We start from the raw sequence: 26,343 nt of genomic DNA, 5'->3' as shown, positions 1-26,343 counted from the left end.
ATCATTGGCCGTTGGTCGTATTAAATCGATCGCCCTGGCAATTATTGATGATAATTGACGATAGATTCTTCTGGAAGACATGCATGGGAATAAGCCACGGAAGTATTAATGTTGTTTCCTTGCAGGAACGAGACGCCAGGGATACGGTGATTGGAATCCCAGTCCTTGCTGGTTCCATGAACCTGTTATAGGGATCTGAAAAGTGGATATGCATCTCTCGCCAATCGTCGATTCCACATCCTCGATGGATTTTCGTCCCTAGTAGGCAGTCAATCGATGTTTCGCCTGTCAACCTTAATCTCGGGGTGGGGAAGAACAGGAAGCTTTTCCGCACTAGATGAGTCCACCATGAGCCATGAGCCATGGTAACAACCATGAAAAATGATCCAAACCAATCTCTACCTGCGAGACTACCCTCGAGAGAATAATAAGGGTTAGGTCGGGATTGTTCCGCACTCAGAAACTTGTCATCAAATCGCTCCAGATCGTCCCTTGCCGAGTACTTAGTCAGTCGGTTCCATCGATAGGCTAACTACCGAGGGGCTCTCTCCCCTCACTTAACAGGCTTGCTCATTCTCATTGGGAACTAACGATCTGAACATCGCTTCACGCCATCCGGGCATTGGTTTGTAGATCCTCTACCGTGTCTCTTTACTGTCTCAGTCTTTTTTTTCTTTTCTTTTCTTTTTGCCCCCAAGATCCTTGAAAATAAGTTGAAAGTCCTCATCTTTTGATTGTACTTGGCTGCCTCAGTAGTTTTGACATCAACTTAGTTTCCCCCTCCTGCTTCCTCCTTTAACCTCTAGCCATTGGCGTTGGTTTCTTTTCCTTTTTCTTTCTTTTCTATTCTTTTTTCTGTTCGATATGATTGTCAAGGACACAAATCGCAGCAGAGCGATCATTCCGCTCATGGTCAATAATAAACCAGTGACAACAGAAACGACTTTCCAAATACACAACCCAGCAAATGGGGAAGTGATCGAGCACTGTTCAAGTGCGTCAATCGACAATGCGAACCACGCTGTGGAGGCTGCCAAGGCTGCCTTTCCCGCATGGAGCAAGAAGAAGCCGTATGATCGCAGAGACATATTGTTTAAGGCCGCCAACATAATGCTGTTGCGAAAAGAGGAGTTGATCCGGTATCAGATGGAAGAAACAGGCGCTGGAAGGTTATTTGTGGAGAAGACTCTCTCGATGGGCATCAGTTTCATCAAGGATTTTGCAGCAAGGATCCCATCGATCGAGGGCACTGTACCCGCCGTGTCTGAGGATGGCGAATGCGCAATGGTGTTCAAGGAGCCATATGGTGTAATTTTGGGGATTGCACCCTGGTAGGCCTTTTATCAGATTCGTCTTTCAAAACAAATATGCACTAACCACTGATTTCAGGAACGCCCCGTACATTCTTGGTACACGCTCCATCGCGCTACCTCTCGCCGCTGGTAATACTGTTGTTTTAAAGGGCTCCGAACTATCACCAAAATGCTTCTGGGTACTTGCCGATATTTTTCGGGAGGCTGGCCTTCCTGCGGGATGTCTGAACGTAATTTACCATCGGCCCTCGGATGCAGCGGCTGTCACCACGGCGCTCATTGCGAACCCCGCTGTCCGCAAGATCAGCTTCACTGGTAGCACTACCATTGGCTCGATCGTCGCGTCCACTGCAGGCAAGTATGTCAAGCCAGTACTTCTCGAACTGGGGGGCAAGGCATCAGCTATCGTTTTGGACGATGCCAATCTGGACAAAGCCGCAATGTGCTGTGCACTGGGTGCCTTTATGCACGTAGGTATGACCACTCCTGGGCGATTTAATGTTACTGACTCGAAGGATAGTCTGGTCAAATCTGCATGTCCACTGAGCGCATCGTAGTACAGCGATCTATTGCCGAAAAGTTCTGCCAGTTGCTGACAGACGCGACAGAAAAGGTCTTTGGCACGCATGTAGCAGCGCCAGTGCTTGTGGCATCTGCCGCTGTCAAGAAGAACAAGGACCTCGTGACCGACGCACTTTCCAAGGGGGCGGATGTCGTTTTTGGTGATGCTAACGCCAGTGATGAGGGCAGCAATAGTATGCGACCCTTGATTATCGGCAACGTTACAAAGGACATGGATCTATATTCCACGGAATCCTTTGGTCCAACCGTGTCCCTTATTGTGGTCGACGATGAAGAGGAAGCGATTGCGCTTGCCAACGACACCGAATATGGGCTCTCGTCCGCAGTCTTTACAGACAGCTTGTTCCGGGGACTAAAGGTAGCCAAGCAGATCGAGTCCGGGTGAGTTGCCACCACATCAAACCCCTATTGTCCTCCGTATATTGGGCATTGGAAATAGTCGCTGACCATCGTTGCTATCGTGGGTATGAAGTGCCGTCCACATCAACTCGCTGACTGTACATGACGAGCCTGTGCTACCACATGGGGGATGGAAGAGCAGTGGATTCGGTCGCTTCGGCGGAACTTCCGGGTACGACGAGTGGTTGCAAACCAAAACAGTCACTTGGGTGCAGTAAGGGACAGTGGCTTCGGGAAGAAGACCCGCACATATTCCATGGAATTAATAGTCCGTATATAAGTACTCCATAATTAGACATTGGAACCAGCTGTCCAATCAACAAGGACAGCATTTCACGTCCCCAGTACATGAGATGGGTAGACATATTCATTCTATTTTGGGAGGTGAAACCATACCAATGGTAACCATATTATGTCTCAGCAAAGATGTGGTATCCTTTTCCTGTTCGGGAAAACAAAGACGTAGTACTATCGTTTTTGGTTCCGTGGATGGTGCAAACGCAGCTAGAAGATTGTTCGGGTACCTTAGCCTAGCGAGTGGCTCTTCGAGTGAGATGATTGCCCGCTTTTCCACATTGGAGTCTAATTATGAGTCCTTATTGCTCCGTAGTTCGTGTGGTCTTATTCCGCAGCGAATGCATCAGATAGAGTTTTCTTTTTTCTTGTTAGTATCTCACAACCATTGACAGGGAGTTTGCTACTGTAGATAGATATGCCGAGTCTTCTCTGAACCAGTCCAGGGAAAGTATAATTTTCATTAAGGCGCTAGATAGATACAATCCAAGTTGCCATTGACAGAAAATTTCTTGGTGTACAACGGCTGTTTATGTTAGTGGCAATGTAGCTTAGGCACCCATCAGTTCGTCTCCTAAGCGAATGGACAACGGATCACAAGGTGCAACCTAACAATCAAAATGCGAGACTCTGGCAGTAGCCTCGAGCCCCACTAGAAACTACTGCCTTCCTTGAACCCAAGGCCTGCGATGAGCTATAGCTCACTATCGAACTCCTGACTCCATCATGAATTGCAAGGTACACCCAATTTAACGGCACGTTTGGCCCCTTGATGGTGGTGTACTCCGTATGTCGGAAATTTTCCCACGTTTTCCTTTGTTCCTTCTCTTCTGATGGCCAAGTTTTAACGGGGCTAATTTTCTTGGTACACCGCAACTAAACTTGCAGGGTATGTCCGTTCTTTGGTGTTAGTAGACCGAGCGGCTCCACCGACCAATTCAGGAACAAGAAAGAATTGGCAAGGGGTGGCCGTCATCCCCGAGAAAAAGAAACGGAATGACTTCATTCGCGTTGCGATCATCCTTCTGCGGGGATCGGTCATGATCAGCTTATCAACTTGAAGATTCGGGACTTTGAAGTTTTGGCCCGGTTCTTGTTATAATATGAATCGTGCCAAATCAAAACCAAAAGGGTCTGAGCATACGTGATTGGACGGCGGATTCAAATAATAATATTCGAAGTCTCAGATCGGCTGCAGATAATAGTCTTACTGAGATTACTATTAATCAAACTGTCTCATTTGAAAATGAGTGGGTTAGTATTTCAGCCTCAAGGAATCTCCTCTCATTTCTGACGTGGGCTCACCCAGACGCCTGAAATGCAATCCACCCACCGACCAAGTGAGTGAGGAGAACCAAATTAAACTAGCAATAAAAAGACTGGAGTCACCCTATATTGCATTAAAAGAAGGTCTCAGATAATTTCTTCCGATGGAGCGACTCGGATATTTTCCGCAAGTTAGAGTGCGAGGGGAAGCAGGCGAGGAGAGAGAACACGAGGAAGCAAGCCAGATCACAGGGTTTGGTTTGGATGGCACCCACCCCTTTCTCTCATTCTTTGTTTTTTTTTTTTTTTTTTTTTTTTTTTTTTCCACTTTTCGTTCATCCCACCTCAGCAAAAACCATGCAGCGCGAATCATCCTCTCCCCTCTCTCTTTTTTTTTTTTTTTTCTTGGGAAGCTATAGAAATAGCCTTTGAGTCATAATTCGAAAGTACCAAGTCTACGTAAAGCGATCCCAATGGTGTATTACACTACGATGTGGGATGGATACAGTTCGCAAGTGCAGCACCGTTGACCTTTAGTTCTCGACTAATAAGCCTAGCTACAGGATCCACGAGACTACAATCTTACGCACCATAGAACCCCTCATAAATGAAGTCTCTTTGGCGCTATGGCTCTTGGTCCTCCGTGACTGGACGGTGGATGGTTTTATTCCCCGCTAATCCCTGAGGTGCCTGAAAGTCTCACTCTCAACAGTTCAGTTCAGGTACATCCCACCCAGTCTCTGGTTGGAGAGATCTTTTGAAGCTAACTGTCCAACTAAGATAACTGTCGGCCAGTGAAATGGCCCACCGCTTGTAGGGTAGCATCACGCTCAATTCCCCACAGTCTACAACGACTTTGTAAATTTTGGGGAGTCCAGCATTCCAAGCAGGAAGTTTTCACGGTAGGCTCAAAGCACTGGCATCCTTACTATCTATCCATTGTAGCATAGCACTGACTACATGGAGCCGTAGAATATGGAATAGTACGAAGGAGGTACAATCGTACAAGTGGCCACACAAGCTACAGCCCTTTGTAAATTATTCCGGCCCATCTTTTTAGTCCGTCTTTCGTGATCCACTTGCAGATGCGAGCCGCAATTTTGACAGTACGAGGTGATATCCCTTCCAAAGGGAGAAGGCTTAGCTGCCGTTACATTCGAGTGCAACACTTTAAAGCTGGTCGATTTCCTGGCCCTTCCCTCCCTTCTTTTTCTTTCCTTCCCCTCCTTTGATCGATACCCATCCTTGTCGTTCCTTTCTCACGGTAGTCGCTCTTTTATCCTACCCATCCCACTCAGTCGTTCTTTTCTAGACCTAGGTCTCCGAACTTCTTATCCACCTCTTCTCACATTAATCTTCATCTCGACATTTCGGAAGGGATATAATTTGAAAAAAAAGAAACATAATCATACACCATGCGTTTCTCCACTGCTGCTATCTTCTCCGCCCTTGCGGCTCTTGTTTCTGCTCACTCTCAGCCCGACTACAACCAGGCCCCCACTGGCAACCCCATCTATACACCTGGTTTGAATCAAGTGGTTGAGGCCGGACAGACCTTCACCATTACCTGGGATCCTACCACCACCGGACCTGTTTCTCTGGTCCTCATGCGTGGTCCCAGCACCAACGTCGTTCCTATCGGCACCATTGCTGAGCAGGTCCCTAACACGGGCCGCTTTGACTGGGTTCCCAGCACCAGCCTCGAGCCTGATGTCACCCACTACGGTCTTCTGCTCATTGTGGAGGGTACCGGCCAGTACCAGTACTCTACTCAGTTCGGTGTCTCGAACCCTCACTACGGCTCCTCTTCTTCTTCCACCACAAAGGCTGCCCCCACCTTGGTTCCTACTGATGCCTCTGCCGCTTCTGCTACGACTGACGACGCAACTTCTACCCGTTATGTGAGCGTTACCACGACCATCTGCCCTAAGGGAACCGCCAAGTCCTCCAGCACCCCTCTTATTGGTTCTAGCCGCCACGCCTCGACTCCTGTTGTGTCTCCTAGCAAGACCGCTGTTCAGCCCACTCTTCAGCCCACTCTCCAGCCCCAGCCATCCGGTCCCTCCGGTAACCCCTCCACGACCGGCCCCGCTACGCCTTTGCATACCGGTGCTGCTGGCCGCAACATGATCAGTTTCGGCGCTGTCGCCGCCGGTATGCTTGCCATGCTTGCTTTCTAAATGGGTTGAAAAGACGCTGCACTCACTTTGACCGTTTTACATGATAAATGTGAAACGTGATGTTTCTTTCATAGCATGTATCTGATATCAATAATATGATAGCATATGCTCAGAATACAAAGCTTTAGCTCCTAGAATTCTAGAACCTTACGTACTCCATATGTCCAATGTATTTAAGAGCTGCGGAGTAGTGCCGAACCAATTCCATTGACACATCAAAACCATCCCTGGTCCTAATAGTGCCATCTAGAATCAAATCCTACGGCCTATGATACGTAAGCCAACCAATAGCTGCCATGCTAGGCAACCTACGAACCTGGAAGTTTTTTCTGTTTCCAAGCATTCACCCCACTCCGAGTCCGAACGCACCTTCATCCAGCTGGCAGCTTGGCTACCGCGTTGTCGCAATTTGAGTTTATGATCCACTGTCCGTTCGCAAGAGCTTCATTTAGCTGCATATTTGAGGTCATATGAAGAGGCTTTACTAGACACAAACTGGCTATGTAGACGAGGTTTCCAAGTCAGTACTCCGTACATACCATATATCTAGTATAACACAAAATCTACGACAGGGCTATCACGGATCGATCCGGTACAAAATCTAGCCACTACAGACATCGTCTACGGAGTACTGAGTACAGATAATGCCAATAAAACCATCTTGTCCTTACAATCTAGAGCGACTTTCTCGCGGTTCAACTTCATAGAGAGAGACAGCAAGTCCCAATCAAGTATAGCGCAAACGCCAACCCAATCAGACACTAAGCTACAGCTGCGACTTATATGAGGCAATACTAACCCCATCCAGCAGGCGGTTAAAACAGCCAGAACGCCAGCCCAGCGCAGATAAGAAAATAATTTCCGTACTTTTTAAAGCCTCCGATTTAACGGTTTAACCATTGCCTACAAATCTATCCACCCATCAAGCTTATTTTCCTCGTACTGTGCTGCTGGAAGTGCCTCAGTCCCATTCTATCCTATCTTGTCTGGTCTCGTCTGTAACCATGGTCCAAGGAAGTCTGAAAAAGGCCAAGGCGAACACAGCCTCTACGAAACGGTACGCTACGCTACCTATCTCCTGAATTCAGATGTAGTTCATCTTATCATCTATCGTCGATGACATGAAATGAATGACATGCATGGCATCATTTCAAAACCAAAACCAAAATCAATCAATAGGAAGAACCACAAACTAACAGAAACTTTTACTCCTCATGATCTAGGCCCTCCGCACTCGGACCAAAGCGAGGACCCAGGGCGATCGCGCCCAAAAAGGCATCATTAATTAAGCAGCAAAAAATCACCAAGGTACATACTTTTTTCTTTTCTTGGAGGTAAAGGGGCTAGCTTGGTTATTACCTACATATATTGGTAATTCTATCGACTGTATCTTAGCAGCTAGCTAACCTATGGATTGGTGTAGAAACTTTCGGCTGGCTTGACGGCAAAGACGGAGAAGAATTTGGCAGAGAAGGCGGGACATTTGGAATTGCTTGCTGGTGGGAAGAAGGATAAGAAGAAGGTGGATAAAGGGAATAAGCTCAAGAAATAATCCAGATTGGAGGTTTGTTCTGCACTTCTACTTAGGATGCGTGGACTGGTTGTTTGTACCCATGGAGTTGTATGGATAGTTGCTGGCGATTTGTTTGCCAGCAGCATACATGGCATATAGAAGGCAGTGAGATGATTAATGAATTATATGATACCCCTGTATACTATTGTTGCTGATTGGTATACAAACACTGAGCACAAGTAATCAGAATCTAGGTATATGAAAAATGGCATGTAGATACAGACATCATCTAAAATCTTCACAAGGATCCTGCCGCAGCCCTGCATATGTAACTCCAATCAATAACCCAAATATGCAAGCCCAGGCACAAAATCATCAATCATACCAGCAGAAGCGAGAAACGCAAGAACGCTGAAAAAGGGTATCTTAAATCTTCGATCCAGTCAATCAATCAATCCACTGTAGTTATCTTTTTTTCTTTTTCTTATTCTTTTCTTTCCTTTCTTTCCCTTCTTTTCTTTCTTTTCTTTCTTTTCTTTCTTTTCTTTCTTTTCTTTCTTTTCTTTCTTTTCTTTCTTTTCTTTCTTTTCTTTCTTTTCTTTTCTTTCTTTTTTTTTTTTTTTTTTTTTTTTTGTAAAAATAAAAAAAAAAAATAAAAAAAATAAAAAAAAGGCCACACTTAGGCTTTAGACACGCGGCTTGGGTCAACAGCTTGTTCGATCAGTTCCTGTCCCCTCTCCATCCATTTTTGGAACCCTTCATCACTGGAATCCACCGGGAAGTCGTCCCAAATGGCATTTTTGGAGTCCGGGTAGGTGGACCACACCCCCTTGGGAGCTTCTGAGGCTGACCATGAAGGAAGCTTCGCAAGCACGCAGGTATAGTAAACGTAAAGAATCCTGCACAGCAGATCAACGCGATCAACGTAATGTTGCTTGGTCGGATCCGGTTCCCGGCCGCCGTCGCCGAGGCGTTTCCACCAGGAAACTCGCCAGCGAAGAGTAAGAAGGATATGGCCCAGCTCGCTCAGGAATCGAAGGTGCGTTTCCTGAGAGATCTGCTTCCATTTGATGTTGTAAAAGTCTCGCTCAAGCTTGCGGAATCCTTCCACTTCCAGCATCCGGCAGACAATTCGGGACAGTTGCGCCGCGAGAAGGATCTCTCGCTGATCATCCGGGTTACGAATGTCCATGGGTCTTTCTTGGTCCCCTTCTTGAACAGGAACAAAGCTGTAGCTCGCACGGCTGGGCATATTGTTCCACTGAGAGAGGAGAGACTACAGTTCAAGGTGTTAGCGATCCGGTTCATCTGAGACAAACTGCAGGTTGGACTCACGTAGATATTGCTCATTGGGTCACAGTCCTTCACACATGTTAGCCAGTTCTTTGACTTATCCTTCGACTCCACAATCCGCCGATCAATGAATTCCAGAAAGTTGGATCGGGAGTTGCCGTTGTAATCACTCAAACTTCGGAGGAATTTAAAAGTTTCGCTCAGGTCCAGGACGTAAAGTGATCCCCAAGCTTGGCTGGCGCGAATGTTGAATCGTCCTTGCCGCTCACCAAGGAATGAAAGAAGATTACTCAGGTCGAACTCAAATGGAATTTCCATCCGCACGCGGCCAGACCTATCCAAAGTAGGATGGTTGATGGCTCGTTGAGCTGGATCCCATCAGCAACACGAAGGAAAACTGAGAGAGCTAGTTCTTACATATGTAATTGCATGTCCCATATTCGACAATGTTGGCAAAGCACGCTCGTGCACATGGTTGTTCGTGGAGCGTCGGACGACAAGCATCACATGGAGCATTGCCATCACACTGGTTTGCCACATAAATCAGCTCCAATCCGAATCAGGAATTGTCGATCGAGGGACATCCCAAACCTTTCGTTTGTTTAATCGACATTGGACACAAGTGTCCTTGTTCTTTCTCCGCAAACCTGCATTCGCGCGGCCTACCATACTCAAGGGACCCTTACGACGCGCACCGCGTGGCGGAGATACGAAATCAGCGGACGCGATCGATCCACCCTGGCCATCCTCTTGCACAATCTGAAGCGGCTTTGGCTTGCTGTCTAACGACAGATTTGAGCCACGTTGTTTACGCTTCCTGACCGTCGCAACAGACTGAACTCCGAGGGACTGTGGCCGAGGGGTCGCTTGCTGTGGCGCATTTGACGAAGTTCTAGACCTCGAGGGAGCGGAAGCAAGTAACTGCTCTGATGGAGTCTCGCTGACCATAAACGCAGCTGCACTCTGTAGTGACTGGGTCGTTTCCGGTGGAGCCACATCCCCCTTTGGTGAGACATGCCAAGTGCCGTCTTCTTCCAATTTTCGCTCGGGAAACGCAGGGATCTCATCGCTGGTGGCGGAGTAAGAGCATTCGTAAATGCCAGATAAATCACCCGACACGGACGAGCTTTCCGATTTGTACTGAAATCCATCCTGCTTCCTGTTGGTTTCTCTGTAAAAGTTGGGTTGAAGGGAGGTTGTCGACAACGATGCAGGAGGCATGTTTGTAGGCAACTGGGACTCGAGGCTCTGCAGCCAGCGCGATTCAAGTGAGCGCATCGGCCCATCAAAGCCGCGCAAAGCGTTCAGCCCCTTATTTGGGAGCTGAGACGCCATCGATGCCGCAACTGGTATCTGATTAGCCACCTGGTCGGCAGATGGGCTCGTGGAGGACTCGGCCCAGGTCTCCGTCGTCGGAAATTGAAACGCTTGGGTCATATTCTGGAACGACAAAAACTGGCCGGGCGGAACGTCCGGGAATCCAGGATCCTGTGGTAACTCCCCGACATCCTCAACAATCACGGTATTGCCGGAAGTAGCGGGCTCTTTCGTGTAAGGGTAGAGGAGAGGAGTTTCCAAGGGGAGGCTCCAGCGGTCATGGTATTGAACAGCTGGTAATGGGGCCATGATTCATCCAAGTGGAAATTGTCGTCGGCAGAAGGTAGGGTTCTCGGGCTGACCGTGCTACTAATGGTACCTTCGAACGTGGCATCGGCAGTGCTGAACTTCTCGGGAGGCGTAGTTGACTGATTACTATTAGGAGAAACGCTGTCAGTTCCCACCGGCTGCCACGTGCTTATGTAGATCAAGGAGGGGGAGGGGGAAGGGGAAAAGGGTCAAAGGGTGCCGCACCTGTTGTCGCCTCTCTGATAGTTGTTTGATGGTCCCATAAACGAGACATTGGGATGCTCATTTGACAAGGGTCCATTAAGGGCATTTAAATCGACAATCTCCCCATCGCCCTGACTTGAATCCGGGCTGGCGTCCCAATCTAGCGGATGCTCACAACCCGGTTGTTCCCAGGAAGGAATGGAGAAAGCAGACTCCGTTTGCCAATTGTCGAGGATTTTTGGGTCGATGCCCACAGCCGTACCAGCACTCCCGCAGTCCATCCAGGGGATCGAGGGAAGGGGAGCGTGAACGGCCTCGAGGAGCGAACCAGGTCTAAACGAGCGTCGTTGGCTTCGATAGGGCCACTAACTATCTGCTACAGACGGCGCGAGAGGGTGGCACTGAACCCTCGCACCGATAAGAGATCGAAGAAGGTGACAACGGAAATGGAAACGCGATCGCAGGAGGGATGGAGGAGAGCCGATTGACGATGACAATGATGGACTGATGGTGAGAGCAGAAATTCATCCGGCTGATGTGTTCCCCACCAAAGACTTTGCGGCGGCCGGCCTTCCGGTGCTAACGAACTAGTCTTATTGGCAAACGGAACTGAGAAGTCCAACCTTTTAGTTCCTGAACAGTGGTACTATGTCGGTTAATACAAAAGGCCTGCACTGCCCAAGTCGTTTTGTCTTGATTGAGTTTTATTCTACTTGCGACTGGGAAAGGACGATGTGGAGGAAACTCGAAGTTTTCTGCAGATCTGATGGTGCACTACCACCCCGGTCCTTGATCCCCTTTTGTCAAGCTATCTCGGACAAAGAAAGTCAACGTGTTAAGAAGAAAAGAAAATAATTGTCACGACGCAATGGAGGTCAGGACGAGACACGGGGGGAGGGAGAGATGCTTTTCAGATCCCGAATCAATACTCAAACTCACTGTGCTACAACTGAGGCTTCACTGATACACCAGTCATATTACGCAACGCAATCACTCATCCAAACCTGCAACAGCGATGGGTCTTCCGTGCCGCAGAGATCCTTGTGCAGCTCCCAACGTCTGAATGGAAGATGAGGACCCGCTACTAAAACGGCTGGCACCAGTCAGATGGCATGACTGGGAGGAGAGGGGATCTTCTAAGTATAGGTAATCATCATCGTGCGTTTCTAGAAGGCGGATTGATTGGCTCAACGAGGTTGGTTCCATTGGTATGATGCACTAGTGGGGTTTCATCGTCAAAAGTTTTGCTGCGAGTCCACTCGATTAGTCTATTCAGTTCTCTAAGGTCCGAAGTCGCAGTGGATGTTGTTTTATTATTGTTGTAAATGATATGCATGACCTGTAGTCATGGTTGTAGTAAGAATATTTATTCGTACTGTTTCCCTATATAAAACTGGTTTCGCCGCTAAGGAAGGATGTATACTTAGTCTTAGATTATATATCTGGAGCCAATTTACCACTTGCACAGTCCATACGAAGCTATCATCACTTTACTACGGAGTATTAGTACTAAAGTAGTACTCGACCATTACCCATTTGAAAAGTTTATTGCCTCTATACCCTCGATGCCTATATTTCATATATTCCAGTATGATTCTGGCATCCAACACCCTGGTTATGAGACTCCAGGATCAAGGGATCAGAACGATAACTAATTACGAGGTCTATGGATCCGATGCTGGCCAGCTGACCTTCAATGCCGCGGCTGTGATGAGTTTTGCAGTCTCTAACGATCTGATTCTCGTATTATTTGCTGAGGTCCGAATGCCATCCCCACGATGCCCTCACCGCAGTCTCTTTTGGGAGCCCTCTTGGTCTGGTCATGTTCGATGCCATACAGGTCAGATACGGTATTTTCACCCTTCTTCGCATTATATTTCGCGTATGGTATTAGTCATGACCACATACGTCTGGTACAGGGCCTTCCCCCCGCAGCTTCAGCATCTTCACCGCGACCGAATTGGAGATTCTTGCCCGGTATGTATTCGGTAGTCGGGGTAAGTAGGAAGAAAATATCTGCAGGTCCAACATGTACCCAGTACGTCTGCTCTATAAGTAGTGGACATTCTATGGGTTCTAGGTGCAGTGGAAAGAAGCTGTGAAATTGAGTTGCATCCAGTTCTGTTCCGTCGTGGTCTAGACTCGGTCCTTCCAACATCTCCGTTTACCGAGAACGAAGTGGTTTCGCTTCAACATGCATATACTGGTATGTTTTCTTTTTCCCAATCCGTGAGCTATTCGCTTGGCTGCCCTTGCTTTTCAAGTCAGCCGACCCGACCTTCAACAGCTGTCTAACCCACGCATTCCCAACACGCCCGAGACAGACTAACAAAATGGGGTTCGATAGGTCGTCAATGATGACGGTCCGCCATCGAGTCGACTCTCCCCTTACATTCGACCATTCGTCAATGCCCTCCAAAATGCGGGCCACCTCGTATCCGTGGCCATTCCCGCCGCATCCCGATCCTGGATTGGCAAAGCACATCTGATCGAAGCTTCTCTCAAAGCCACCTACGTTCCGCCAGATGCCTTCCATGATGACGCAACCTGGGACGAGTCCACCACAACCAATCAAGATCGAAACACTCCCAAGCCCGAGTGGGTGGTAATCCACAATGGCACTCCAGCCAGCTGCGTCCAGCTGGGATTATACAATCTATTCGCGGACCGCGAACCCATCGATCTGGTGATTTCGGGTCCCAACCATGGCCGTAACGCCTCAACCATTTACAATTTGTCCTCAGGAACGGTCGGCGGTGCTTTGGAGGCTGCCACGTGCGGCAAACGTGGCATAGCCATTTCATTCGGAAGCAAAGATCCACAGCACATTGACACCATCCACGCTGCGTCCAGACTAGCCGTGAAACTCGTCAATCACTTATACCGGAATTGGGACGAGCGCGTCGAGCTGTACAATCTGAACATCCCTATGCGCGCCGACGTCGAAACTAGACCTATCCGATATACTCGTGCGCTGCCATACTACTGGGCTCGAGGGTATCTGTACGCCGAAGAGACGGTTGATAAGGCAAACGGTGATATCCAGACGAGTCAGGCGGACAGCTGCCTTATCACTGGCACTAAGCCGGCCAATGTAGCGGGAGGCTCGCGTTTGAAGGAGCGTAATTTCACCTGGGCAGCGAAATTGTCCGATATGAAGAAGGCGCTGCAGGCGAGTGAGGAGGGAACGGATGCGCATACGGTGCTGAATGGGAGTACTAGGTAAGGGCTCAGTTTGAATGAGCATTGTTGTCCGAAGGCTAACAAAGCACTGTGTCCAATTAGTGTTACGGCCCTCTGTGCGAATTTCTGGCATGTGCCCGGTTTGGATGGGCCGCTGGAGCTGGATAATTGATGTCCAAGGTAGGGAATAACGAGAATGAAGCAGATAATATGATAGATACCCGCTATCGTTCTCGGTTTGATTCTACGACTGGAGTTTGGTTTTGTTTTTTTTTATTTCCACATTGCATATTGCACGGGCAAAAAGCATTGTCGGAGTAATGGCATATTTCGGATGAGGTATTCTCACTCTATATATACAAGGGATCTGATCATGCATACTATCATCCGACGGTAATGTTCGAAAGTACCATCCCCGTATCCCAACAATCACAAACGCAATATAAGAAATAGCAGAGAAAGTGAATAAAAGCAATTGGAGTATCATCTAATCATGGGGATTTACATATCAATACGGCAAGTAGAACAAGCTTAAGAGGAACAAAAGAAAACGGAATGAAGCTTTTCTAAAGCGCCCGCGCAACTTCTCCCGCTCCACTCTCTACAACCGACGCCTGCTCAGCGCGCATCTTCCCCTTTGCGATTCCGCCCTCTCCGACACCCATTCTGCGGGCAACATAACGCTGCGCGACGACCCCAGTGGCCAAGGAGAGGGCTTCCTCGATCCATTCAGCCGCCCATTCGCGGGGATCAACGCCGCCACCTTCGACGATCTCGGCAATTTCGTCGGGAGTGACTGCATGGAGCACATTATCTCCTTCGGTATGGGAGTCTCCCGCCGGAGCAGAGGAATCGAGCCACTCTACCCATTTTTGCGGGACGGCCTGGGAGACCGTATGGAAGGCAATGCCGTGGATAGGGTCGTGCAGGTAAAGAGCGAAGATGATCTCCTCTTCCGTAGCATCGGGAACATCAACCACGCCGGGTGGAGTGGCTTTATCCGTGGTTGGGCCCGCCTGGAAAAGTTCAGTTGGCGCAGTTTGGCTGATTGCCTGGACGGCGAGGAAAATATCGCTGTTTCGGACCGGGTTCGACTCGCTCAAGATCTCGCTTGCTTGTTTTGCGGCCTCTTCAACCCCTCCCCTAGGATGGAAGTATTCAGTGGCATACGATTCGGCGCTTGCCCTGGCGAGCTTGGTAGCTTCCACGGAGCCACGAACAGCTGAGAGGGTACGAGGGTTCCCGGAAGTAACCGTGCGCCACCATGGGCCATCGCGCCAGCCCGCTGTAGCCCCAGTAATGTCAATTCCGCGTCTTCGGGCTGATTCTTGGCCTCGCTGGATCACCAGAAGGTCTCCACCTTCTACTTGGGCCATCACACGGGAGAAGACGGCATAAACCAGAGGATCAAGACTGGGGTACCCCGAAAAGTCGTGGGTCACATGGATCTGGAGGCGTTCGTGGGACGAGATTGGGGGCGCAAGGGTATGGATGAGGGAGGTAAACGTAGGGATCGCTATGTTGCGAAGCTCACCACCTGGAGAAACAATCGTCAGTGTATGTGCATGTCAAATGAGAATTGCTGGAAATACCAAAGTCTCTCAGAGCACCAACATTGCCTTTCACCTGTTGTGCCCACTTCTGGGCTTCTTCATTCTGCTGTATCTCCTTCACGGCTGCTTCAGCCTGCTTCATGGCAGCACTAGCCGTGGCAAAAATACCTCCCCACCATCCACCTCCACCAGAAGCAGGGGTCTCCTGGGTCGCTGCTTTTTCAACATCAGACTTTTGCACATTATCGGGCTGAGTAGTCACACGAGAAGAACGGACGCTCTCTCCCGACTTGCGGGGGGTAGGTTTCTCTTCGCTAGACCGACCGGTCGAGGGAGTGGTTGACGCTGCAGCTGCTTTGGGCCTAGACTCAGTAGTGGATGGGCGAGGGGTTCCAGGACCACTTCCTGGGCGCTGCGAAGCTAGATTATCCAGCTCAGCTAAGATGTCCTGTTCGGACTGCGGGCCAGTCGTTGCAGTCGCTGGCTGCGATGGTTTTGGGTCGGGGCTAGAGTCCTCAACCCCAAGATTGTCAAATTGAGCGAGAAGCTCATCACTGGTTGGTTTAGTGTTTTTAGGGCGCATTGTCATCGAGTATACTATAGTCCGACGTGGGAGGAGACTGTTGTATTGTCTGCCGATAGACAGAGACGGGGAGAGTTGGCCGAATCAGGTTCGGGAGGATGTTTTTGGGCGGTGAACTGATGATGACCTGTGCCAAGAGGGATTAGTGTGCAGCTCTTCGATCTCTTCTATTCTCTGTGTCGAAGTGTGCTGCATGCTTGAAGTACTATACTTGTATAACAATAATAAACCTGTGAATAATCCTTGGTTTTGTCTGATTTGTTCCCCCCTTTGTTCTGGAGTGAGGGTTAAAGGACATATTGGACAACACACATTAATACTTCAAGATGTACTAGTTAGTGCTACCTATTATTTCACTATACCTGTTAAAAAAAGAAAGAGAAAAAGAAAGAGAAAAAGAAAGAGAAAAGAAGAGTCTTGACATTACATTACAGTGGCAAAATTTCCTGCAATTTGATTGATGGTAGGTGGAATTTATCAGCCTGACTTGGAAAAAAGAGTAAACAATGCCTAAAATTCTATAGTGATCAGCAAACAATTAGGTGCTGGGCACCTGAAGCTGAATTTTGTCTAGTATCTTGTCCAAATAAGTCGGGTATTAAGAGAATGGAATCGGACCAGTGGATCGGCGGGATTTCGAAGGATGTATGAGGATAATATACTCAGTAATTAGTGGTATTGAATCCTGACTATTTGGGTTGAATCCTAAACCCCCTTTGGAAAATCCATGTTTTTGAAAGGGAAGGTAAATAGCGACAGCTTGTCAGATACTGCTTAATGTCAATAAAGTCCAAACCATCTATACCACGGCTGGCTTCCGTTTTGTATACAAATTACTCTGTATGGGCTATATCTATCAAGCGGGGTCGGCTCGCCCGCAGCGGACCCTTCCGCAGTCCGTGGGGTTAAAATTAAAACTAAAGATGGCTGGATATGATTTGGCTTAAATTGTGGCAATCCCCACGCCGGCTCTATCTCTGAATCTGCTTTCGTAGCTGAAAATATCTATTCTGGAGTCGTCCTTTGTGGATCACTCTTGGCGACGGTGGTTTCTTTATCGAGGTTATCAATTGATCAGTATGCCGCATTTTCCACAATGACTCACGACTCATTGATTAATGATATCCACACAGACGAGACACGAAGTTCTGTTACTTTGGCCTACATCTTCCAGTTATTGACTATCTCACCATGCGTCTCCCATATGTGCCCGATGCCCCACCAACCAGCACTCCCGAAGAGGCAGATATCCTTGCTCGAGTGCAAGCCCGACGTGGGTCTCTCGGCCTCATTCCTCTTGACCGTGCTTTGTTGCACTCCTTTCCCGTCACGGATGGATGGAACTCATTCATAGGGGCCATTCGAACCCGGACGAGTCTCTCACAAGTTATTCGCGAGTTAATCATCTGCCGCGTGGCCGCCCTCAATGAGGCATGGTTTGAATGGGAACATCACGCACCTTTACTGCAGGAAGGTGGATTCAAGGAGGAGGCAATGGCTATTGTTCGAGATGCTCAGATAGATCTTTCTGCGAAGGTCCATGAGGGGTTAATCAGCGAGGTAGAATGCGCCGTTATCAGGTATACAGATGCCATGACCAAAACGGTGACCGTTCCTGAAGAGGTTTTTCAAGGGCTTAAAGAGATTTTCAATGATCGAGAAGTTGTGGAAATCACCGCAACTGTGGCGGCTTATAACTGCGTGAGTCGGTTCTTGGTTGCCCTGGATGTTGGAGAAAATAATCAGTGAGCTCTGCTGGCCTGGAAATAGATTTGTATTATGCAAATAAATACTTCTATTTCGGTATCACTCAGCCCATACTTGGCTGTCAACCGTTAAGGCTCTTTATGATGTATAGCGGCATATAGTTAGTCCACCATCTTTGTAGTAGCACTTCAAACAACTGAATTAGGTGGCGTTTACAGCACAAGACTTCGCAGAATGGGTACTTGGGTTTTCTGGTTTGCCTTCATAAGTGAGGTCATCCATAATGGAATGCTACCTTATATGCTCCTTCAGCACATGTATATACTTCTTTCATCATGGTTGGCGAACGAAGCTGATACATCATGATGGTCAGGTTTAATGAAAACTTATCCTCTGATTCTTTACAGATTCTTCTTTCACTTTCTACCATGTCTACTTTCATTTCTGCCCTTTCTTGCTTTCTCCGATAGGCTGCTAAAAGGACCCGGACTTTTGCCATCTGGCAGGTGAAGTCATTTATTGGGATATGTGGGTTATTCTACGTTCAACAACAAAACAGGCCAGACTCGAGTGTTACCGTTTTTGATAACACAGAGGAAATTTTCCTGGTTGTATCGACTGGATACTTTGTATGGTGAATGATTGAGTTGTATTGCAGTTGGGTATTTATAATATCAAATATAGCATTCTGGATTACAATACCGAATAATATTACCAATTGTATATTCACTCCAATGACAGCGCGAGAAGATGAGGAGCAGTCTGCTGAATTGATCACGGGTATACCGTACAGAGTAGTAACTCAAAGCCTCCTTGGGAATACAAAGAAATATTTGGAAAACGAACTCCCGGCGTTAAATAAGGTATCCTGGAAATAATAAAGGCCGATTCTAGAACCATTTTTATTTCTTTCTTTTCAACAAAGAGGTGAATAAAATCTGAAACCCCCTATTCTTTCAGAAGTACTTAATTACTTGTCTCCTGATAATAGATGATACTACCAGGTAGGTTTTGTCAGGTAATAGACAGGGCGACACTGCAGACCATGTTATTGGCCTGAGACCCCCAAATCTGGCTAGACTGACAATAGGGTGTCCGGAGATGACCTTTTTCCGGGCATTTGCGCACCATGGATTCGTCCGTGCTGTGGGGCCTGTACCGGGTGTAATTACGGTACATGCATACAGCAAGTAAGTTTTGTACAAACTGCCAGGCGGTTTTTCCCTTGCGATAATTAATTCATTGCGATTCAATTCTATCCACTACTCGCACATTATCCCATTCATTCCCTCCCCTCCTCGTTGCCCTCTTTCTTAGTTACTTTTGAGAGCGCTACTTCTTCTGTGTTTTCTCGGGTCTAGGTTCCTACAGTTCCTTCTATTCTCCTCCCCCTTCCTCTCTCCACCTCCCACGCTTTGTCTAACTTCATACTTCTACTACACTACCAACACTACTACCTACCCATGAGCCTTTTGCCTGTACGATCTTCTGCCCAAGAACATCCTAATAGGCTTTGATAATTCTTTCAATTGTCTGTACGTGACTAGGATTCTCAATATCTCGAGCCTATCCCCTTCTTATCACTTCTCTATCTTGTTGCGAGTGTGAAAGCATACTGTAGAAGCTTTTTTTTTTGCTTACCCGCTCAATCTTTTACTTCTACATCCACGAATCACTCTTGCAACAACCTCCCTATCTACGGAGTACCAGCTCCCTTTTCTTTTCTTTCCTCCTCTAAACAACTTCAATTTCTCTCCTCTGATCCGTGCCTGCTCATCTCTCACGCCTCCTTTCTTTTCTATCCTCTCAGTTCTGCAGTGGTATAGCTTGCCTGCTTACGCCTCGATTTTTCTACCTCATTCTACAGGAAAAACTTTTCTGGGCAAGAATTCACTCCAAGCACAACATCATCGATTCTTCAGATTGTGCATACCCCATCTTGTGTCTTCTCATCTTGGCTTCACCCTCCTCTTTCCCCTTGGCCAAGGTCGTGGTGGAACACATACATTACGCAGTCCTGAGCTTACCCGCTCGGTTTTCTACTTTTCCCTTTTGAGAACACTACTTCTAACTTACTACTACTACTATCCCTCCCTGGCAGCCGTTCGCGACCTCGCTCTACTACTGTGTAGACAAAAGAACTTTTCTCACCAGCCCGTCTACCTTCTTGAGGCGGCAATCTCCACACTATCTTTTTTCTCTTTCTCGTCTTGGATTCTTATTCAGCAGACTGGTTCTGTTGATCCTTTCCCCCAAGGTATGTTACCTATTGTGTGTGGCACTACATCTAGGGACTCATTGTGCCTGTTCGAACTTTGTTGCGTTTTGCCAACTTTTTCCTTTGCCTCCCCATTGCAAAAACAAGTAGATTTTCCACCCCAATATTTTCATGTTGCTTCCCCTCCTTCCTACTCGTTTGTGCTCTCCTGTTTTTTTTTTCTCCCTTCCGCCCTTGCACAGGGTGCATTTACTGCTGAGGATTGCGCTGCAGTTACTACTGCTGTCTTGGCGCCGCAAGCGAACTTTTCAACCCAAGTTTATTTGACTAACGCTGTATACAGACGTTTAGGTCCCATTCTTGGGTGCCGTAAGAGATTCTCGCATCACCAACGTGCGAATATCTCTTTTCGTCTTCCAGTATTTTTTTTTTTTTTTTTTTTTTTTTTTTTGGTCCTTTCTTTGCTTTTTAATTAAGCGTGCTTTGTCATGGCCCCTGTCGCCCAGGACGATATCGAAATGGACAGCCATACTTCAGACAGGGCCAGCCAGGACTCCTCGCTGCGCCGACAATTCTCCGAGCCACTCCATGGCCATTCTGCATCTACTCAGGCCTCACAATCCCCTTCTCCTGTGGCCCATAAATTTAAATGCGACTGGTGTGGAGAATTCTTTGAGTCCTCTAATGACAGTTCTCAGTCTCAGAGCGAGGCTCTCAAAGAGCACATAGCCTCCGTACATCCACACATTGCCAAATTGTCGACACATGATAGTGCTGCTGATGAAATTGAGAATTATCAGCCTAATGGCACTCATGAACAATCTGACGTCGCCGATGAAGAGGAAGAGCAAGAAGAGGAAGCTGCTGCAGCTGCTCTGACTGGCGAAGCAGAAGACGACGACGCCGATGGCATGATTGAAGCCTCTCAGAATGGTGTAACTGAGGGTGTTGAAGCTACCGAGATTTACGAAATTGAAAATGACCAAAACGCCATCGACGACGAAGAAGGCGATGGCGAAGGCCTCGAAGCGGAGTCTGATCTCGCGCTTTCTAACCAGCTTCATGAGTTTTCACGAGAACAAGATTCTATCTCCTTAGAGAAGCGTCTCCACAACCTCTGGGATATCCACGATGCTCGTAACTTCTCTGCAGATTATGATGAAATGACTACCGGCCTTGACAATACTTGGACGAAAGTGTTTGATGACGCTAAACGTGGCAAAAAACGTGAAGAACCCGGTTTTCTAGTGCGGCCAGATCCATACAAAAAGGCTAAGGTTGGAAAGGGGGAGTTTCTTGAAGTCACCAATCTCGAAGATTATCTGATCCAACTTCGTGACCCAGAAATGCGCTCCTCAGATGAACTCTACGCTATCACGGAGAACGTTTCCTATGCGCTGAGGGTGTGGCAGGACGAGTTCTTGGCCATTGAAAAGCTTCATAAGATCGCAACCCGCCACAATGCGAAGCCCACTAGCGAGCCACGAAAATTTGAAAGGCCGGACATGTTTGAAGATAAAAAGGAGTCAATGCTTTACGGGTACAGGCATGACCCCAAAGAAGACAAGGTTAACAACCAGAGCCCGTTCGTGCAGGGCGGGTTCAAGCCAACGCCCGCTCAGACGAGGAAAATGATCGCCAAAGCGGGCCTCAACAATCCAAATCCTGATGGCTGGCCCATAATCTCCAGGTTCGGCGTGGAGCACGTGCCAAAGTTCCAAAACCCTCCACGCGAGGAGTTTGTGGGGAAGGCTACCCGCAAACGCAAGGCTGCTGAGTTGGAAGCAGCCAATAGATCTAACGAGACCGACGATGCTCCTCTCGAATCTCCTACGCTAGCAGAACCTGAAGTGGGTTATGCAGGAAAGCGGCGCACCCGCACTCGTCGGTTGGCCGCTGAGGCTGAGACACAACCTGGTGGGTCTCCGGCTTCTGCGCGACTGTCTGCTCGTGGCCGTGGGCGAGGCCGTGGGCGGGGAGGAGCTCGTGCGAGCTCTCGCGGGGCCTCTGAGATGCCTCAATCTGAAGTTCTCCTGGCCCCAACTCGCACGTCAGGCCGCGGCCACGGTCGTGAGGGGGCAGCTCCAACATCTGGATCGGTACAGGCACGTACTGGAGCAACTCAGCTGGCACCACTCGAACCAGCACCTAGTGGAGGTGCAGCGCGCGCATCCTCCGTCGGCACTGCCCCTGCCTTGGATGGCTCGCTGGACCCGGCTGAGAAGGCCCGGCGCGAAAAGATAGCCAATTCCAAGAATCCAAAACGCACGGAAGCAATGCTCAACCACTGGGCCCGGTTCAATCGGGAAGGTCGGACTCGTAACCCGAAACGATCCAAAGCCCAAATAGAGGCAGATCGGGCGGCCGAGGCCGCACGAAAGGCCACCGAGCCCCCAAAGACCGCAGGAAAGAAGAAAAGAGTGAACAGTCCCGTCTTTGGGATTTCTGCGGGTACTGCTGATCCGGGTGTTGCTCCAGCACCAACAATGTCTGTGCCGGGCTCGCTGGCTCCTGGACACCCTGGAACGCACCCTCAGCTGGCGCCTATGCCAGCAGCTCGGTCAATGGCGCCGTATGCACCGATAGACCCCCGGGCTGTAGCCCCATTCCCTCCTGGACCCCGAGGCCCTCTTCAACAACATCCTCCCCAGCCATATCATACGCCTTATCCGGATTTCTATATGTCATATGGTGCCCCGGCGGCTACTGGGATGCATCACCCGGGCCGTACACGACCTGCATGATATTATTTGATAATAATTTTTTTTTTTTTTTGCTGCCCTTCAAATACGCTTTCTTGGTACCCTTCTTATATCGAAAGGGGTTATGAACAATGTATAGTTGGCAACTTTTCTGTCCATATGTATTTCTCCCCTTGTGACACGAGCTTTGCGTCTTTGCGTCTTGAAGAGACCTCTTTTCCGCCTTTCTGGATCTATTGATTGATTTTTTGCTTGCGATTAGCGTGTTGTAGGCCAGCGATCGGCGCAAGTTTTGGGATTGATTCTTGCACATTTGGGGGGAACTGTGGCTTTTTCTGACCAGCATTGGAAAATGCAGTATTTGTACATTTATGGTGGTATCTCTTTGGGTTACATGGATGGCAAAATTTGGCATTGATTGTTCTGCGTTCTGGCAGGATTTTGAATCTTCCTTTATTCAAGGATGCTTTTTCTACACTTGGCTTTTGAAGTTGCATTGATTCTGTATGTATTCTACCTAAACAATTAATTTAATGTTACAGAACATCCGGTCTACTCTGTTCTAGCCCAGACATTCACGTAATCTATCATGACTGTGAACCATTTAGATCGTAGAGTTGTGGGTTATATCACGTGACAAGTGATCACCCCACGTGATGTTGCAGCCTCACTTTCTGAGCGACGACTAGTTCATCGCAGACGATGACGACCAGACGCGCTTGATACACCAGGCCTTGCCACCTCAACTCAGCTTGTCTGTCTTTTGATTGTACCAAATTTTTGCTGAAGCTCAGATTTTCTCGGCAGCGACCGTCGCCATGGGAAAGAAGAGACGTGGTCCCACGTTGGAGGAGGTTTTAGCTCGTCCGTGGTGCTATTACTGCGAGCGCGATTTCGACGATCTTAAGATTCTTATATCCCATCAGAAAGCCAAGCATTTCAAATGTGAGAGGTGCGGGCGGAGACTTAATACAGCAGGAGGTTGGTTGATGTCTCTGTATCTAGGATTTGGTATTCTTGCTAATGCCCTCACGTATAGGATTATCGGTGCATATGAGCCAAGTACACAAGGAGCAACTGTCGGCTGTTGATAATGCTCTTCCCAATAGATCTAGTCTCGACGTTGAGATCTTTGGCATGGAGGGTGTGCCGGAAGACATTATCCAGACTCACAACCAACGTGTCATGACCCAGTTCCAACAAGCGGAGGCAGAGCGGCAGGCCGTGACCGGAAACCCTCCCCCCGGAACTGGAACTAGTGGGCAACCGGCGAAGCGGCCAAAGCTTGAGAATGTATCGGACCTGAAGAAGCGATTGGCAGAGCACAAAGCCAAGAAGGCCGAAAATCGTACTGGAGGGAGTAGTGGCGAGGCGACGCCGGTCGGCGCAGGGCAGACACAGAATATCGGTGGCTTTGTAAGTCTAATGATTAACGCTGTAGCTGGGTGAATGCGATGGCAACTAACACAGTTTGGGTAGGGCCAGGTACCTTCAAACGCAACAGCCGCTCCCAGCCAACAATACTCATACCCCCAGCCATATGGAGGCGCTGGCTCTCCTTACCAACAAACGGCAAGTCCAGTCTACCAAAATTTTTCACCAGGCGGACAGCCGCAAGTTCCTCCCAGTACGCAAACGCAGCATACCCCTCCAGGGTACTCCCCACAGTCATACCAGGCCACGCCCGCACAGCCTGCGTATGGAAATACGCCGCCACCTTTCCCGCAGCAACACCCGCTTCCTCAGACCTATACGCCCCCACAGAATGCAGCATTTTTGCAACGACCTCCCAGTCTGCCGCCGGCTCCGAGTCTTCCACAGCGACCCGCTGTTGGGGCGCCGTCAGTCAATGCCTTCCAGATGCAACAGTTGCACATGGGTCATCTGGCACCCACTCCCGGAGGTACGCCACTTGGTGCTTCCAATGGTGACAAGACCGCAGGAAACGGCTCGACAACTATTACCTCATCAGTCGACGACCTTATCTCCGGAGCAGCGAAACAAGCGGATCAAGCGACAGCCAATGCTGCACCAGCCAAGGAAGCGAGCGAAGAGAAAGCAACCAAGAAAGACAAGTCCAAACAGGCCAAATTGGTATACTCTGACAATGAAACCAGTCCGGAGGAGAAGCTGGCTAGGTTGCCAAGGTACGCATTCGTTCCTGACCGCCGAGGGGAAACGGCACTTGAGGAGCTTCCTTCTTCTTCAGTAGTGGGAACCATCCGAGAATCGGACACGGTTGTCGATCCTACGGACTAGATACCGATCAGCCTCTAGATGGTGGGAAATGGGAAGAAGGGACAGACGACTGTCCTTACCTTCGCACACATCACAGAACTGGTTGCCATCGTTGTGAAAAGGGACCCACGAGGTCGAACGGCATTGGGATGGACCACACTCCAGCTAAGTTCGATTGCGTGTCAAATTCTAGACATATGTTTGATGATCTATTTACTGGTCATGTGTTGCCGCTTCCCGCCCTGATTTTCTTGTCAGTAGTTGGCGAGCGCAGTGTACGACAAGTTCCAAATCAGACGCTATCACTCTGCACTGCATGCTTCGGTCTATGACATTTCCCCGTGTTAGCGCTGAGCCTGCAGGAGAATACCAAACATGAGAGTTGGTGAGTTGGTAATCAACCTTACGGAAGGAAACTGATCTTCACAAAAAAAAAAAAAAAAAAAATCGCATGTCGTCCGAGCGTGTCGCCGTTGTTTCCTTTTCACTTTTTATGCTGTCTACTGTAAGTTCTAGTCAAGGTAGGCCAGGCAATCCATCATTTATTTGAGATAGTATAATTAGATTGAACAAGCAGGATGAGTAGTTAGTTTCTGCAATTTATCACATAATAGTACATCCCCTCCTTATTACTCTTAGTGCATACCCAAAAGCAAAAGAGCAACGTAGAGATAATGAGAAAGATTAAGCCCTCTTCCCTTTCACCGCCGCCCCAAACACCAACAATCCATAAATCGCCACCAAACTCAACCCCACAGGAACCATCTTTCTCGTCTTAATTGCCCTCGGCACTGAACTGCCCCCCAACACGATTGAGGCCAACAATCCGAGCTCGTCGCCGTATGACTGTCCGCTGCGCAGCCGCGAGAACGAGTACAGGTAGATTGCGCCGACGGAGATGCCCGCCGCGATGGAAGGGATAGAGCCCGTGCGCGCGTAGCCGATTATTCCGCCTAGGGAGGTGAGAAGGGAGAGGGTCAGGGCGGAGTTGGTCTGGAGGGTTGTGGTTGTGGGATGGGACTTCAGTGTATTATTAGTTAGCTTAGCTTACTTTGGTATAGTTTGGGGATAGGATGAGAGGGTGGGGATTACCATTTTGTGTATCGTGTAGGGAGAGTGTGGGATGGAGTAGAATGGTGATGATTGATGGGTGGTGTTGTTTAGATGGTAGTAAGTAGTAAGTGTAAGCAAGTGGACTGACAGATGGATCGACGCGGGACTTAGTTAACTAATCGATCCGTGGATTGGATTAGAAATACTCCGTAATACTATGCAGCTTTCGGATATCTGCTGGTGGTCGATCAGGTGACTAATATTGTTTATTGAATGTACAGAGTACTCCATAAATACCTGTAGACAAGACTTCATCATTCTTGAACGAGGACTAAATAAATTATTACCATCATCTACTACTCATATATACCATTTATCAATATCAACAGACAGAAAAAGAACATGCAATGAACGCCAACAATAATGCAGACTCGTC

At 48.4% G+C, this 26,343-nt stretch overlaps 10 protein-coding genes across 10 annotated transcripts; 7 read left to right on the top strand and 3 right to left on the bottom strand.

Annotated features, from left to right (window-relative positions):
- Nucleotides 1-864: 864 nt before the first annotated feature.
- ATNIH1004_004483 (aldehyde dehydrogenase) lies at nucleotides 865-2,512 on the top strand (the record flags this gene model as incomplete). The annotated part of the gene is made up of 4 exons (XM_033569153.1): nucleotides 865-1,331; nucleotides 1,390-1,783; nucleotides 1,834-2,276; nucleotides 2,368-2,512. 4 exons carry the CDS (start codon nucleotides 865-867, stop codon nucleotides 2,510-2,512), a joined length of 1,449 nt encoding a protein of 482 aa, XP_033427959.1.
- A 2,757-nt stretch (nucleotides 2,513-5,269) lies between these two features.
- Nucleotides 5,270-6,034, top strand: ATNIH1004_004482 (GPI anchored serine-threonine rich protein; the record flags this gene model as incomplete). The annotated part of the gene is made up of 1 exon (XM_033569152.1): nucleotides 5,270-6,034. The coding sequence occupies one exon, from the start codon at nucleotides 5,270-5,272 to the stop codon at nucleotides 6,032-6,034; it is 765 nt and encodes a 254-aa protein (XP_033427958.1).
- A 1,004-nt stretch (nucleotides 6,035-7,038) lies between these two features.
- Nucleotides 7,039-7,586, top strand: ATNIH1004_004481 (DUF2462 domain-containing protein; the record flags this gene model as incomplete). The annotated part of the gene is made up of 3 exons (XM_033569151.1): nucleotides 7,039-7,091; nucleotides 7,258-7,342; nucleotides 7,458-7,586. The coding sequence occupies 3 exons, from the start codon at nucleotides 7,039-7,041 to the stop codon at nucleotides 7,584-7,586; spliced, it is 267 nt and encodes an 88-aa protein (XP_033427957.1).
- A 640-nt stretch (nucleotides 7,587-8,226) lies between these two features.
- ATNIH1004_004480 (uncharacterized protein) lies at nucleotides 8,227-10,951 on the bottom strand (the record flags this gene model as incomplete). The annotated part of the gene is made up of 6 exons (XM_033569150.1): nucleotides 8,227-8,823; nucleotides 8,883-9,208; nucleotides 9,258-9,366; nucleotides 9,432-10,450; nucleotides 10,537-10,592; nucleotides 10,692-10,951. The coding sequence occupies 6 exons, from the start codon at nucleotides 10,949-10,951 to the stop codon at nucleotides 8,227-8,229; spliced, it is 2,367 nt and encodes a 788-aa protein (XP_033427956.1).
- Nucleotides 10,952-12,864: 1,913 nt separating this feature from the next.
- ATNIH1004_004479 (5'/3'-nucleotidase SurE) lies at nucleotides 12,865-14,025 on the top strand (the record flags this gene model as incomplete). The annotated part of the gene is made up of 3 exons (XM_033569149.1): nucleotides 12,865-12,876; nucleotides 13,018-13,892; nucleotides 13,956-14,025. The coding sequence occupies 3 exons, from the start codon at nucleotides 12,865-12,867 to the stop codon at nucleotides 14,023-14,025; spliced, it is 957 nt and encodes a 318-aa protein (XP_033427955.1).
- Nucleotides 14,026-14,419: 394 nt separating this feature from the next.
- Nucleotides 14,420-15,989, bottom strand: ATNIH1004_004478 (DUF5427 domain-containing protein MTC1; the record flags this gene model as incomplete). Its single annotated transcript, XM_033569148.1, has 2 exons — nucleotides 14,420-15,390; nucleotides 15,446-15,989. 2 exons carry the CDS (start codon nucleotides 15,987-15,989, stop codon nucleotides 14,420-14,422), a joined length of 1,515 nt encoding a protein of 504 aa, XP_033427954.1.
- A 1,191-nt stretch (nucleotides 15,990-17,180) lies between these two features.
- On the top strand, nucleotides 17,181-17,738 carry ATNIH1004_004477 (carboxymuconolactone decarboxylase family protein; the record flags this gene model as incomplete). The annotated part of the gene is made up of 1 exon (XM_033569147.1): nucleotides 17,181-17,738. The coding sequence occupies one exon, from the start codon at nucleotides 17,181-17,183 to the stop codon at nucleotides 17,736-17,738; it is 558 nt and encodes a 185-aa protein (XP_033427953.1).
- Nucleotides 17,739-20,402: 2,664 nt separating this feature from the next.
- ATNIH1004_004476 (uncharacterized protein) lies at nucleotides 20,403-22,658 on the top strand (the record flags this gene model as incomplete). Its single annotated transcript, XM_033569146.1, has 1 exon — nucleotides 20,403-22,658. The coding sequence occupies one exon, from the start codon at nucleotides 20,403-20,405 to the stop codon at nucleotides 22,656-22,658; it is 2,256 nt and encodes a 751-aa protein (XP_033427952.1).
- A 776-nt stretch (nucleotides 22,659-23,434) lies between these two features.
- Nucleotides 23,435-24,875, top strand: ATNIH1004_004475 (putative C2H2 finger domain protein; the record flags this gene model as incomplete). Its single annotated transcript, XM_033569145.1, has 3 exons — nucleotides 23,435-23,597; nucleotides 23,656-24,032; nucleotides 24,096-24,875. The coding sequence occupies 3 exons, from the start codon at nucleotides 23,435-23,437 to the stop codon at nucleotides 24,873-24,875; spliced, it is 1,320 nt and encodes a 439-aa protein (XP_033427951.1).
- A 663-nt stretch (nucleotides 24,876-25,538) lies between these two features.
- Nucleotides 25,539-25,949, bottom strand: ATNIH1004_004474 (TMEM14 family protein; the record flags this gene model as incomplete). Its single annotated transcript, XM_033569144.1, has 2 exons — nucleotides 25,539-25,874; nucleotides 25,947-25,949. 2 exons carry the CDS (start codon nucleotides 25,947-25,949, stop codon nucleotides 25,539-25,541), a joined length of 339 nt encoding a protein of 112 aa, XP_033427950.1.
- Nucleotides 25,950-26,343: the final 394 nt, after the last annotated feature.

This window comes from Aspergillus tanneri, assembly GCF_003426965.1.
Source record: "Aspergillus tanneri strain NIH1004 chromosome Unknown AapTan_3_pilon_pilon_pilon, whole genome shotgun sequence".
Lineage (NCBI taxonomy): Eukaryota > Fungi > Ascomycota > Eurotiomycetes > Eurotiales > Aspergillaceae > Aspergillus > Aspergillus tanneri.
The sequence above is the reverse complement of the archived record's forward strand: the minus strand, read 5'-3'. Positions and strand labels throughout refer to the sequence as shown.